This window comes from Betta splendens, chromosome 21 (genome assembly GCF_900634795.4).
Source record: "Betta splendens chromosome 21, fBetSpl5.4, whole genome shotgun sequence".
Taxonomy (NCBI): Eukaryota; Metazoa; Chordata; class Actinopteri; order Anabantiformes; family Osphronemidae; genus Betta; species Betta splendens.
The window spans coordinates 2,306,815-2,321,583 of NC_040899.1; the positions used below are offsets into that span (position 1 = coordinate 2,306,815).

Consider the following 14,769-nt stretch of genomic DNA (forward strand, 5'->3'; position numbering starts at 1 on the left):
TCGTGTACCTTGATGACATCCTGGTCTTTTCTCGCTCCGAGGAGGAGCACATAGCACATGTCCGCCTGGTCCTCAAAAAGCTTCTAGAACACCGGTTATACGTAAAGGCGGAGAAATGTGAATTTCATGCGGACCAGGTCTCCTTTTTAGGGTTCATTGTCAGCAGGGACAAGATCGAGATGGATCCGGCCAAGACCCAGGCAGTCCAGGAGTGGCCGGTTCCACAGAGCCGCAGGGAGGTGCAGCGTTTTTTGGGATTCGCCAACTTTTATCGAAAATTCATTAGGAGGTTCAGCAGTATTGCCGCCCCACTGCACGCACTAACCTCGTGTAAGACTGCTTTTCAGTGGACGGACGAAGCAGAGGAGGCGTTTCAGCGTCTGAAACGCAGCTTCACCACAGCACCCGTGTTACGGATGCCCGACCCACAGCGGCAGTTCGTGGTGGAGGTCGACGCGTCCAACTCAGGAGTAGGGGCAGTGCTATCCCAGAGGGATCCCACAGACGGTAGGATCCACCCCTGCGCATTCATGTCCCGCAAGCTATCCCCGGCCGAACGTAACTACGACATCGGGGACCGAGAACTGCTCGCGGTGAAAGTGGCCCTAGAGGAATGGAGACACTGGCTGGAGGGGGCAGACCAGCCCTTCCTAGTGTACACGGACCATAAAAACCTCGAGTACCTCAGAACGGCAAAGAGGCTGAATTCACGCCAGGCCCGATGGGCACTGTTCTTCAGTCGTTTTAATTTTCATTTGTCATATCGCCCTGGGTCAAAAAATGTGAAACCTGACGTTCTGTCTCGCCTGCATGACGCGCAGCAGGATCCAGCGGAACCAGAGCCCATCCTACCACCCGGATGCCTGGTGGGGGCAGTCGCATGGTCTGTGGAGCGTCGAGTACGGGAGGCCACCCGTGACCGTCCAGCTCCACGTGGCGTCCCGCCCAACCGGCTGTTCGTGCCACCCGACCTCAGGGGGGAGGTGATCCAGTGGGCTCACGCCTCACTGGTAAGTGGGCATCCAGGGGTATCTGGCACCCTGTTTAGACTGGGAGAACGGTTCTGGTGGCCGACTGTGAAGAAGGACGTCCAGGAGTACGTCGCGGCCTGTCCCACATGCGCCATGGGCAAGGCTTCGCACCAGCGACCGGCCGGCCTGCTGCATCCCCTGCCGGTACCCCACCGCCCATGGTCGCACATAGCCCTAGACTTCGTCACCGGTCTACCACCCTCCCAAGGAAAGACAGTCGTCATGACGGTGGTAGATCGCTTCTCCAGGTTAGCTCATTTTATCTCGTTACCCAAGTTGCCGTCAGCCAAGGCTACGGCCCAAGCCATGCTCGAACATGTGTTTAGGCTCCATGGCTTTCCTACTGACATTGTATCAGACCGAGGGCCCCAATTCGTTTCGCGATTTTGGCGGGAGTTCTGTACTCTCCTAGGGGCAGAGGTCAGTTTATCGTCGGGGTACCACCCCGAGTCCAATGGACAGGCCGAACGGGCCAATCAGCAGCTGGAGGTGGGACTGCGGCTCCTCGCCTCCAGAAACCCGGGGTCATGGGCCAGCAAACTAGTATGGGTAGAGTTTGCCCATAACACATTGCCCTGCGCCTCCACCGGACTAACCCCGTTTCAGTGCGCCTATGGGTTCCAGCCACCGTTGTTTCCGGCCTTGGAGGAGGAGGTCCACGTCCCGTCGGCACACGCTCTGGTTCGGCGCTGCCGCCTTACGTGGTTGCAGGCACGGCGCACCATGCTGCAGGCACGGGACCGATACAAGCGGGCGGCCGACCGTAAGCGGACACCGGGCCCGGAGTACAAGGTGGGCGACCAGGTCTGGTTATCCACCAGGGACCTCAGGTTACAGGCCCAGACCCGTAAGTTAACTCCTAAATTCATTGATCCATACACAATCTCACGCATCATTAACCCTGTTTCTGTGAGGCTCTCATTGCCCAGGACGATGAGGATACACTCCACCTTCCACATCAGCCGTCTTAAGCCCTATCGATCATGTCCCATGATCCCTCCTCAGCAACCGCCTCCCCCTCCTCGGATCGTGGACGGAGGTCCTGCCTACACGGTCCGGGAGCTCCGCGACTGCAGACGCCGGGGTCGGGGCTTCCAGTACCTGGTTGACTGGGAGGGCTACGGGCCGGATGATTGCTCTTGGGTACCGGCCCGGGACATATTGGACAAAGCCCTCATCAGAGACTTCCATGCAGCGCATCCTGAGGCCCCGTCCCCGGACGGGATGGGGCAACGCGACCGAGGTTCAGCAGACGAGGAGGACCCCGGCGCTGGGCCCTCCTCCTGATGTCCTCCCTCCGCCCACCCTGCTTCGAGATCCGGCCGTAGGGGGGGATTCGGGCCCTCCTCCTACGACCTCCCTCCACCCGCCCTGGGCGGAGGGGGGAGGGGCTCGTTGGCGCCGTGGAAGACGCCATAGGGGGGGGGTACTGTCATGTTTCACGCCATCTGTCACATCCTGTTTTATTTTGTTAACTTCCTGTTTACCCAGTTGTTACTCTCCGGTTCCCAGTATCCACACCTGTTACCAATCAGTAATCAGTACCAGTATATAGTCTCACCACTCACAGACCCCAGTTGCCAGATTGTTAGTTTCCGTACTCTTTCCAGCATCTCATGTTTAGCTACTCGTGTTTTGACCCTGATCGCCTTGACCATTGCTTCTGCCTGAACCTCGTGTATCCCGCTGCCCGTGAGAGAACCGTGCCTAATAATCTGACCGTGAGTTTGTCTTATCCTTGCCTGTACTTTTGCCGAGCCTGCTTGTGTAACGAACCCTGCCTGGACATTGGATTAGAGATTGCCTGCTCCCTTGTGTACTGCTTCATTGAACGCTTTTGTGCATGACCTGGACCGCCTGACCCTGCCTTATCTAATAAACCTGTGTTAAACCATCATCGTGCTTCTGTACCGTGCATGTGGGTCCGACACCTGCCCAAGTCTGACACATAACTTTTTTTTTACAAAACAGCAAAGAATCATTATTTATTACTGAAACATGGAATGTAAAACTACATTCTTAAAGGAAAACCTTTTCCGATTTTCAATGTAGGGCTGATCAAAACGACCTTGGGTAGTATGTAAGAATGAAGAGACACACAAATTCCTCCATATTATCTATGCAGAGAAATTAACAATGGTTCCTCTGCAAAAGTCTGACACATCTCAGAAGACTTTCTGCCTCGGGCTCACAAACTACCACTCGTGCTTCCTGGTTTCCTCAGTACCTGCACCAGCAACAGTCGGGCTGTGAGGGGGCGGGGCCAGGTTATGAGGAGGCGGGGCCATGCTGTGAGGGGGCGTGTCCAGTTGTGAGGAGGCGGGGCCAGCCTCCTGGAGTGCAAGTGCTCCATCCGCCATTGTTTACAGAACTAACGACCTGTTATGCTGTGTTATGCTGCCCTGCAACAGAAAGCAGAGAGCCAGATGCATCATGTCTCTGTCCTGAAAGAAGCACAACTGAATCTAACAAACAAACGTTCAGACATTGCTTTACATTTTAACAAAAGGATATATTTGAGTGTGTATTTGAATCAAGACCTCGTTTGTAAGTTGTTAATCAGCTTTTTATTTTGAATCAAAGGAGACAGTTGTTAGAAAGCCACAGATTCTTCATCTGCTGTTAGTAGCTGGTCAACCACCATTCAAAATCTGTGAAGTTTTCCTTTAAGTGCTTGCTTTGAACAAAATGGCAATTAAAGACAAGGATTTACCCTTTAAATATCTTTAAATCTCCCATGACTATAAAAACTGTTTCAAAGTAGCATAGTGTGTTTATGGTGTCATGGTTTTGCACAAATGTAAGTGGGTGGAAACCTTAGTCAATGTGGTAACACTTATTTCACACTGTACAGTAGTTTTTATGTGTCAAATCTACATGTTCCAAACAAACTGATACATCTAATTATTATCACAGGGCAGGAAGAGCTGCTGTAACGGACATCTGCTTGGCTATAATGTGCACGGCACCACCCCCCCCCCGGAGTCCCGCAGGGCGGCGGTCGGGCTGTGGTTGTCAGGCTGTGGCTGCAGGTACACAATGCTGGGTAGCAGCTGGGTCACACCACTGAGGAAGCAGCTAGTGAGCTGTACACTGTACGAGCTCTTTGATCATTGCAGCCCATCAGTCGTCTCTCATGTTGATGATGCTTTCATAGTTAATTCCTGCTCCCACAGTGTTGTAACTGCACAGGCGGCTCTGCTCTGACTTATGTCCGTGCTGATGTATCACATGTCAGAGCTGTGACCCACTAGTTTGACCTGAAGCTTGCAGCACATGGCTTGAAACATGGCCGCTTCAAATCATCTATCATCTGAGTATCATCTGTCTCTAATAACAACCTCCTGTATGATGACGTCATCATCACTGCCTTCGTCTTGGCATTATAATAAATAAATCAATTTACCATTATAATAAATAAATCATTTTACCATGTTCAACCTATTCCTATAACACATTCATCTTTAACCATCAGAGTTGGTAGAGTTAGAGTCAGAGTGAGGGGAGAGTTAGTTCACCAGTGATCGGATTACTTCAATAGGCTTTTTACCACTAGGCGATATAATAATAATAATAATCAGCAGCAGCCATGTGAGGAACTGAATCCTCCTTCTGGCTCTGGTTTGATATCTGCTGCCCTTCCAGCTGGTGGAGCTGTTGTGCAGCTCATCGCCACCAAATCTGCCCAGAGCCGGGCTCCACCTGGTCCTCCAGAGCCCCAGTCCTGCTGGTTCTCCAACTCTCCCTGCTGATCAGCTGTGTCAGTCAGCTGCTGATTGACTGAACACACCTGGTGGAGGTGATCAGTATGAGCTGGGACAGGGAGAGTTGGAAAACCAGCAGGACTGTGGCTCTGGAGGACCAGGTGGAGCCCCCCTGGTGTGGAGCATGTTGACTTCACAGGAGTCACCACTTTAACAGTAAGAGTGAGTTGAATGAGTCCTGGTCAGTGGTCTCGTCTGATGACCTGTTTATACGACTTTAAGTTAACTCTTCTGCCTTTAGAACAGTGTTTACCGTGACTGACACGGTTCCCATGTGACTCCATTTGTACCAATACTTCACATAACAAACATCTAGCAGCAGCTAATGACTCTCCTGTGACTCGCTCTCCCGCTTCGAGGTCAAGCTGTGATCCCACAGGACCGGCTCCAATCAGAGGTGTTAGAAAACATCCATGATGTCAAATCCACATGATGCGATGAAGTGTGTGGAGACTAAACAAGCTCAACAGGAGCAACAGATAAACTCTGCCCTGTTTTATAAGGTGAACAGTTATTCGATGATAAATAAATGTTGTCACACTGTTAAATTATAAGGTTTCTATCTTATTGTAATATTTTAAAACACACGCTCTAATTGAAGCTAATGAAACTCATACAGTCAAACCGCAGAATTAGCCCACGTGCTTCTTGACGGGTCGCGTGCATTAAATGGCATTCAGTCCACTTTGAGGTCACATCTGTTGGAACATCACAGTCACACCACAACTGGACCTGACGACATGTGACCTTCGCTTTGCATTCGAGCCCCTTCAGAAACACATTCAATCTGGGATTTGGTTGTTGGCCACACTTACTTCTAAAATCTAAGGCACAAAGTCATGTTTGTCAATTTAACTCACGTGTGAAACATTAACATATTATTAATCAAACAAGGCTTGTTTTTTTCTTAATTCCTATTGAATAATGTCGATAAGTCTGTCTTAATAGACCTTCCTTGAGACTAAAGCAGCTCATTAGAGGCTAGACCTCCTCTACCAAAACCTCCTATTGAACAATTGTTTGATTCTTTAATACTTTTGTCCTTCCTGTCACTCCTCAGCTAATCTGCTTTGAAATGAAGCAGAGCAGTCATTTACTTCCCACATCGCTGCCTTCATGTCAGCATTCTCTCTCTTGTTGGGATGGTCAATCATTTTATTTTAGGAGAGAACCATTCGTGGACATAAATGTGGTTAAAACCCACAACACGTTCAAGTCAAAGTCCCGCATTTAATACAAATCCAGCTGGGAGGCAGACGCGCTGGACAGACGCGAAGGAAAGCATCGTGTGGTCTTTGTCTCCCCCTGCTGCTAAGCATCAGTACTGCAACGCAACAACAACGCATCAACCGCAAGTCTGCGAGAGAATTAATCAGAATCATTTTTATTCGCCAGGTTTGCACAAGACAAACAAGAAATTGCATCCGGTTCATAAACAACTAAAGATTAATGAATTTTTACTTAAGCCCTAAACGTCACATTCACGCTTAACCTTCTCTTTCATTATAAACTGGGAAGCCAGAAACATCTGTGGCCTTTCTACAGCATTCACATAACTTTATTCAATCTACTTGTTTGTGTTAAGGATCCTTGTCAGAAACAAAGTAAGAAAGTACATTCTATTAATTTTCAAAATACTGGATTCGAGTTTGAGTTTGTTATCGTTACCCACCGCTGAGTAAGCTCATGACACAAGGCAGAGAAACAACTAGAAATTGGAATTTTTAATCATCCGCAAATGAAACAAGTCAGACGACAGTTCACCTTTATTACTGTAACAAAAATGTGATTAGAATTATTTACAATTGAAAAAAACATAGAAAATGAAAGTAGACGTGATGTGACATTTTAATTTCTTCTAGAAACACAATGAAGACTCATTCAGTGTATTTGCCAAGAATGTCTCCATCCCGGAACAAGAAGTAATCCTGAAGGAGAGGAAAGAAGAATTAGAGCAACAGCAGCACAAAAACAATTGATTGATTGGTTTAAAGTTAGAAGAAAATCAAACCTTGTCATCCAGGACGACTTTAGTTCCACCGTACTCCGGTAGAAGTACCTTCTCTCCAACCTTTACACTCATCGGCTGCAGGTTTCCTTTCTAGAGAAAGAAAGGAAAAAAAGTGAGGCTGAGGCTTATCGTTGGTCAGTAAAGCTGCAGTAACAGCAGGAGGAAAGTTACCTGGTTGAGGGAGCCGGGTCCCACCGCCACCACCGTGGCCTGCAGCACCTTGCCTTGGGACTTCTCCGGCAGCATGATGCCGCCCTTCGTTACAGTCTCGGCTGTGAAGCGCTCGACCAGCACCCGGTCAAACAGGGGGAGGAATTTTCTGAAGGCCTACAGAAAGACAGGAAATGAGCCAACAATGTTAAAACTTAAACAACTTATGATAAAACACAGCTGGATTACACTTGAAGACCTGCTGTAAACGTGTCAGAACCACTGGAGGGAGTATTGAGTTGGACAAACCAGACACTTTGGGTTTTGCAACCCTTTTAATCCACTGTTTAAACGCTTTAGAATTTATTTAAATAAACTTCGAGTACCAGAGTACCAAAAAGATTATTGGTACTTTTATAGAATTTTAATGAATGAAATACCTCTGAAAAACTATACTATAACTAAACTATGCCAGGAGATTTATTCACTGTGGTTGAGTCTTCTGTAAGCAGAAAGGAGGTCTGTCCAGAGGAGATTAAGGAATCAAACCAGGTCCACATTCCCTGAGCTGAGGACACTCAATTGAGCATATTAACAAAAACTGAAAGAAAAAAAATCGTACTTTGGTTAAATAGTGCTTAAATACATCAACAGAAATAAATCAGAAACTGTGAATGTCAACTTTTGCTCATTGTGTGTAACGTTTGAGCGAGGGAGGACGAGGGGGTTTACAGGGGTTAGAAAAGCAGATGGAGCCATGACCTTGGCTGAAGGTTGTCTGGGGGAGAGGTGGTGGGAGGTGGAGGAGGGTGGACAGAATCCCAGTTAACTGGCCAGAGGAGGTGGAGTTACTACAACCCTGAAGGACGAGGCCGCTTTGCCGATAACATCAAGGGATCTTGGGATTTTTAGGGAATCAATCTCTCACACGCGCGCACAGCCTTGACTGGTGATGAAACAACCTACAGGCTCCTACTACCACACGATAAGGCCCGAGGCCGCCTGGTGCAGGTTTCCAGAAGCTGCTTCAGTCACATTTTGCTTTGTGTGTTAAAACAGGAGAATACGTCACACTCAAAATACAAATTGTTTGCAACAACCTACAACTTAAATTCACACAATGACTCAACACATTAAAACTTAAAACATACATTTAAACTGAATGCTCCAATACATTTATTTAATATTTATTTATTCTGTTATAAAGCCCTTTGCAATGACGAGGTAAATACTCAAACAAGCAAAGGTACTACATCCAAAGGTTTAACTGTGTGAAACAAAGAAGCTTAACTTCAAAACACACTGCTCATGGGTTTGTTCCTAACGTTGTGATTTTAATAAGCTCATTGGTGAATGTGACCGTACATTTGCTCAAATGGAAGTTTGAGAACTACTAAGCTCAATAAAGGCACGGAACATTAAAGCATGTGTTAAATAACGAACACATTGGTTGATGCATATGTGCGCTTTGCATGAGTAAAAGCTCATCCGTTTGCTCCCGCAGCAGCTTGAGTCAATGATTAGTACAAAATTATATGTTGGCCACTAACGGAGTTTTCCCCTTTTTAGCTGCTTGACCTTGTCGTTGGCTATTAACCATAGCTAACTCCACTTTAGCTAGCTGCTAACGATAACTCAGCCTCATAAGCACGTAGTGACATGGAGAATAGCGTTAACGTTGAGTCTTTAAACCTGGTGGTTCTCATTTTAAAAACAGTGAGTCTCCGGACAACGTTTCTTACCATTTGTGTTTGTCTGAGAGTCGGCGTGGAGCTGCAGCCGGTTTGTCCGTTCGCGTGGATGAAGTACACTGACAGTGAATCTCTCCACGTGAGGAAATCTCCAGAACGTGCATGCGCAGTGCTTACCGATAACTTTATTTAAACAAACTTTATTAGCAAACCGCTGAATAATTTGCATCAGAACTGCTCAACCCATTACGACTTTTCATTGGAGACATTAATACCTTTCTGCGTTTACATTTGTTAGGACTGTTGTAATACGTGTTTTTAAGTTTGCAGGTTCAATAAAAAACCAGCTCGATTTTAATACAGAAAACTGTACTTAACAATCATCACCAAGAGACAATATAACAGAATTGAAATTTCAACAGAATGACTATTGCAACTAACCCTAGAAATCAGACATTTAAAAAATACCTGTCTTACAAACCGTACAAATAAAAGTACAAATCAAGTACTTTATTGGTTAAAGAAATATAACAATTTGCAGAGCTCAATGAAGTTGTACGGTGTTAATAAAGTTCGAGTGAAAAAAAGTTTGTCCCGCATTTATCCCGAGAGAAAATTCTAGCACATCTATCATAGTACTATGTAGCGCTACGCATAATTGTATACATGCACCAATTATCCCACCAGTTACATCTTAAATGTGTAGAAAATTGTAAACACTTAAAATTGACAGATTTGTCATTCATATAGTTTTAAGTTGAGGCAATGTTGCACAATGTCAACTTTGACCTTTATTTTTTTCCTCCAATGGCACACGAGAAATTTCTGGAACCATCCGCCCGGGAACGAGCGTTGATAACTATGCTGGGACAAACAGACTCAAACCATTAGGTCTACGTGCATTATACTGAATGTGTTGAAGTAAAGTAAAGGTTAATGTTATCCTGTATTATCCCTGTAAACTATGAGTTAGATTCTCTAATGCGAATAAATGATCCATTTTCTGTTTTAGCTGGGTATGTATTATCCAGATTACGGGGCGGGCCGGTAAATTACCCGGATGTGAAAAACCACGTGCAGTCTTCCTCGGTTCGCCACACGATTCTGCTCTCCAGCAGTCGTAGCATTTCGTCTTGCAGACCTTACAGCACCTACAATCCTTTAAACTCAAGTAAGTACTGACACGTTATAAACTATTTTTCACGTGTAGCTACCATGAGCCACTTAGCAGTTTGGACAAATGCCAGAATTGTTTCTCTCAGCGAGGAAGATACTTTGAATTGGTAGAGGTATTTTCCAGCTTTAATTTCAGAAAGCTAACAGATTCATCTGAATAACCGTAAAACGGTACTAGCTGATATGTGTGTTTGTACGAGCGGTTTAACCGTTTCTTTTGCTTCCTTAGTTATTCGTTTTATCCGACAACATACAATTTAACCTGGAGTGTGCTTCGTCTGCTCAAACCTGTTTCCTTCTATATCAGTGATGTGAAGCTAGAGTTATTGTAGCTAAGTCTAATTATTACTAACCTTTGGCCCTGTGTCATTGTTGCTGTGAATAATCCTTAAGTAAATAGCACCAAACAGTGTGTTAGTCTCTCCTTGTCCTGATCTGATCAGGGATGGAGGCAGTTCCGCACACGCTTTTCCAATGTGACCTTGTGACGAGCACACGTGGGTTTACGAGGAACTGCATTTGAGATCAGCTTGTCCTTCTGCTCCTAAATTTGAATGAATTCATAGTAAATCACGATTTTAACAAAGCGGCGGGTCGAAATCACAATAATATAAATGTCAAAGGTGGAAAAATCATGCTTTAATTTTGTTTTCAAAGAGACTGTAAATAGAACATACTGAAATCCACACACGCTCAGATTTACAAGAAACGTCCTTGCACAAAAACAGCAAATTCAGTGTCAGTTTGTACATCAAAGATAAGTAGACCAAAGAGTACATGACTCTAATTCTCCTCTGGTTAATCAAAGAACAGTTTAATTTTATCTGTGCTGCAGAAGTGTTCAGGCCAGAGAACAGCTTTTCCTCAGCTTCTACTCTGGTTGTCTTCTTTGCATTGATTAAATTATTCTTCCACAAAAAAATCTCTTAATAAATAAGAGTCAGCTCCTAAGAGTTTTGAAAGTATTGATTTGTAGCCTTAACGCCTATTTATCTTCTATCCTATGTCTCTAAATTGTCCTTTATAATGGGGGGTTATACTGTGTTACATTTTCCTACCTTACCACTGCTTTATACTTTCATGTTAATTTACTGGTCAGATTTTGGGTTTTACATATATCTGTAAAGTTTGATTTATATTTGTAGTAGTTGGATCAAAGAAATTTCAGAAGATTGGTGTGTTATCTCATTTTAAAACCCACTACGTTCTGATCACTAGAGGCGCAGTTTAGCCTTGTAACATATAATCTGTCCTCCACTGTGGGGGATGGACGGATTTGGAGAATAATTATTCAAGTGTACTTTGAGCTCACTGTGAGCCTTCTAGATCAGCTGCAGGTTTTAGTTCAGACAGCAAATGAACAGACATGAAGAATTAATGAAATCTTCCTATGCGTCTTTTACTCCCACAGAGATGTTTCGCTTGCCAACAGTCATGAAGCAGGTGAGGCCCGTGTGCCGGGCACTAGCCCCTCACCTGACACGAGCCTACGCCAAAGATGTGAAGTTTGGAGCTGACGCCCGTGCCCTCATGCTGCAGGGAGTGGACCTGTTGGCCGATACTGTGGCTGTCACCATGGGCCCAAAGGTAATGTGAGGGCTTGGTATGTGTCTATGGGTAGATGGCTTCATGGAGAAATTCTGAAACCGTGTCTGTTTAATCGGGTTGAGTGCAGAAGAAGTGGAGCTCCATTTTCATTTGACTTTGTCTCCATTCCAGGGTCGCACCGTCATCATTGAGCAGAGCTGGGGCAGCCCTAAGGTCACAAAGGATGGTGTGACGGTGGCCAAGAGCATCGACCTGAAGGACAAGTACAAGAACATTGGCGCCAAGCTGGTCCAGGACGTGGCCAACAACACTAACGAGGAAGCTGGCGACGGCACCACCACAGCCACAGTGCTGGCCCGTGCCATTGCCAAAGAGGGTTTCGACAACATCAGCAAAGGCGCCAACCCTGTGGAGATTCGCCGCGGAGTCATGATGGCTGTAGACACCATCATTAATGAACTGAAAAAGCTCTCCAAGCCAGTCACCACTCCTGAGGAGATCGCACAGGTAAAACTGTCACTTTAGAGCATCTTAAATGGGCCTGTAGAGAATAATCAGCAATATGAAAGAGTTACATTTTAATTGTTTCATTAACCAGTCTTCTGTTTAAACGGTACTTGACTCTTGTCGAAGCTTTAATCACATCTTCCGTCCTCCAGGTTGCTACGATCTCAGCCAATGGAGACGTGGAGATAGGTAACGTGATCTCCAACGCCATGAAGAAAGTCGGCCGCAAGGGAGTTATCACAGTCAAGGTTAGATTTGTTAGCCTCAGTTATTATATGGAAAATAATAGTGGATCAGGTAATTGACGTAGTGTTTCCTTGCTTTACGTGTCAGGATGGGAAGACGCTGCATGATGAACTGGAGATCATCGAGGGAATGAAGTTTGACCGTGGTTACATCTCCCCGTACTTCATCAACACTGCCAAGGGTAAGAACGCTGCCTGGCTCCTAAAGCATCTCCTGTCCTGATGAACTCTGGCACCTCGTGCTATATTCGTACGAGCCATTAAAGACAACTTTAATGTTTTGTGTTTTCAGGTCAGAAATGTGAGTTCCAGGACGCCTACCTGCTGCTGAGTGAGAAGAAGATCTCCAGCGTCCAGAGCATCGTGCCGGCCCTGGAGATCGCCAACCAGCACCGCAAACCGCTGGTTATCATTGCTGAAGATGTGGATGGGGAGGCTCTGAGCACCCTGGTTCTCAACAGGTACACTTTGGCCTCATAACTAGATGCAGAGATGAGGCAGATTAGATTATTTTGCAGTGAACAAAAATGTGCAACCCGGCCCCGAATAAGCGGATGAAAATGGATGGATGGATGAACAAAAATGTATATACCTTAATTTTGCAGACTCAAAGTTGGACTTCAGGTGGTGGCTGTTAAAGCTCCAGGCTTTGGAGACAATAGGAAAAACCAGCTGAAGGATATGGCCATTGCCACTGGGGGCACTGTAAGTCCACATGTCAATCATCTGAGTATCTGCAGGCTTAATTCACTTCCTCTGTAAAAAGCCTCAGCACAAACATTTCTTCTCTAGGTGTTTGGGGACGAATCTTTGGGTCTGGCTCTTGAAGACATACAGGCTCATGACTTTGGCAAAGTGGGCGAGGTGCAGATCACCAAAGACGACACCCTGCTGCTGAAGGGAGGAGGCAAACCAGCTGATGTAGAGAGACGGGCAGCGGAGATCGCAGAGCAGCTGGAGAGCACCACCAGCGACTACGAGAGGGAGAAGCTTAATGAGAGGCTGGCCAAGCTGTCAGACGGCGTGGCCGTGCTCAAGGTTTGTCTCAAACTGAAGTGCAGGCTGATCAGCCAAGTGTAGCTTTGGGAATTAATGCGTCTGTGCTCGGCTCCAGATCGGAGGAACGAGTGACGTGGAGGTGAATGAGAAGAAAGATCGTGTGACCGATGCTCTGAACGCCACCAGGGCAGCTGTGGAGGAGGGCATCGTTCCAGGAGGAGGCTGCGCTCTGCTGCGCTGCATCCCTGCTCTGGAGGGCCTGAAGCTTGCCAACGCCGACCAGAAGATCGGTCAGTGAGGGTTCCTAATCAATGCATCAATTCTTTCAAACTGGAAAAAGTGAGAAGAATTAAATTTGACTTCAGCACAGATCAAACCAAACTCGGCCCTTCTCTCTACAAACAGGTGTGGACATCATCAAGCGGGCGCTTCGTATCCCAGCCATGACCATCGCTAAGAACGCGGGTGTAGAGGGCTCCCTAGTAGTGGAGAAGATCCTGCAGGGACCAGCTGAGATCGGCTACGACGCCATGCTGGGAGAGTTTGTTAACATGGTGGAGAAGGGCATCATCGACCCCACGAAGGTACCGTTCAGCGGAGTCTTTTTTCATGTAAATTGTCACCGATGATTAAGATCAACAAATGAACAACATTTAAGACTAATGCTGATGATTACAGCCACAGCTTTATCAGCCTTTAAACAACCAGCTGAGTTAAGTGGCAAGATGGTTCTTTTTTTTGTTTTTTTTTTTTAGGCTGAAATATTGAAGTCTATAAATGGGACATGTTAATCTGGTGCATCAGATGTGAAAAGGTTGTAAATAATCTGTCGTCTCCTACAGGTGGTGAGGACGGCGCTGTTGGACGCTGCAGGCGTAGCTTCTCTTCTCTCCACCGCTGAGGCTGTAGTGACAGAAATTCCCAAGGAGGAGAAGGAGATGCCAGCGGGCATGGGAGGCATGGGGGGAATGGGCGGCATGGGAGGTGGCATGGGTTTCTAAGCCAGTCCTCCTGACTGTGGCTGTACAGACTACTAGGATGGGTGGCTGAGGTGCAGGAAACGCTACAAGAACCTGCAACCACCTCCAACGAACTCTGCCACAATGACTGACGCAAGCGCTGCCCCCACTTTTACATTCTGCCCTCTGCCTCTACATCTGGGTTTCTGGAGGAACCAGCCGCGTGAATCTGCTGCTCTGTCCAGTTTACCCAGTGTGGAGGTGGAGACCCCATCAAGCCCACTTACTACGCCGACGTCTCTTCATGGCTCTGCACAGTGAACCATCGCGTCATCTTTAAAAATACTCATATGGTGTTTAAACTGTGGAGAAAGTAGTAAAGTGATGATCAGTGGCTGTAGACTTCACAGAAACTAACACTGATGTGAGTTATTGGAGGGCCTGTGCAACAAGCCTAGAAAGGAATGTTTGTCTTTTTGTCTTTAGTATTTTGTTAATTCTTTTGTTCTATACATGTCATTAAAAAAATGTAATTTGATTTAATTAAACCAGTTTTGTTACCATGTTGAAGTTGTGTGTCTTTGAGGTAAAGCCTGTCAGATGGAGATAAGACCTGTTATTGACAACTGAGATGGGCTTTAGTTTTTGCTGTTATTTCAAGGCTGATTCTATGTAAGTGAGCTTTAGG

At 46.2% G+C, this 14,769-nt stretch overlaps 2 protein-coding genes across 2 annotated transcripts; one reads left to right on the forward strand and one right to left on the reverse strand.

Annotated features, from left to right (window-relative positions):
- Window positions 1-6,504: 6,504 nt before the first annotated feature.
- On the reverse strand, window positions 6,505-8,857 carry hspe1 (heat shock 10 protein 1). Its single transcript, XM_029137778.3, has 4 exons — window positions 8,699-8,857; window positions 6,978-7,133; window positions 6,807-6,896; window positions 6,505-6,723 (listed from the first exon to the last, which is right to left on the reverse strand). The coding sequence occupies exons 1-4, from the start codon at window positions 8,699-8,701 to the stop codon at window positions 6,673-6,675; spliced, it is 300 nt and encodes a 99-aa protein (XP_028993611.1). The 5' UTR covers window positions 8,702-8,857; the 3' UTR covers window positions 6,505-6,672.
- Window positions 8,858-9,658: 801 nt separating this feature from the next.
- Window positions 9,659-14,644, forward strand: hspd1 (heat shock 60 protein 1). Its single transcript, XM_029137738.3, has 11 exons — window positions 9,659-9,818; window positions 11,235-11,410; window positions 11,543-11,878; window positions 12,031-12,126; window positions 12,212-12,305; window positions 12,416-12,584; window positions 12,729-12,828; window positions 12,916-13,161; window positions 13,238-13,412; window positions 13,528-13,706; window positions 13,965-14,644. Exons 2-11 carry the CDS (start codon window positions 11,237-11,239, stop codon window positions 14,121-14,123), a joined length of 1,728 nt encoding a protein of 575 aa, XP_028993571.1. The 5' UTR covers window positions 9,659-9,818; window positions 11,235-11,236; the 3' UTR covers window positions 14,124-14,644.
- Window positions 14,645-14,769: the final 125 nt, after the last annotated feature.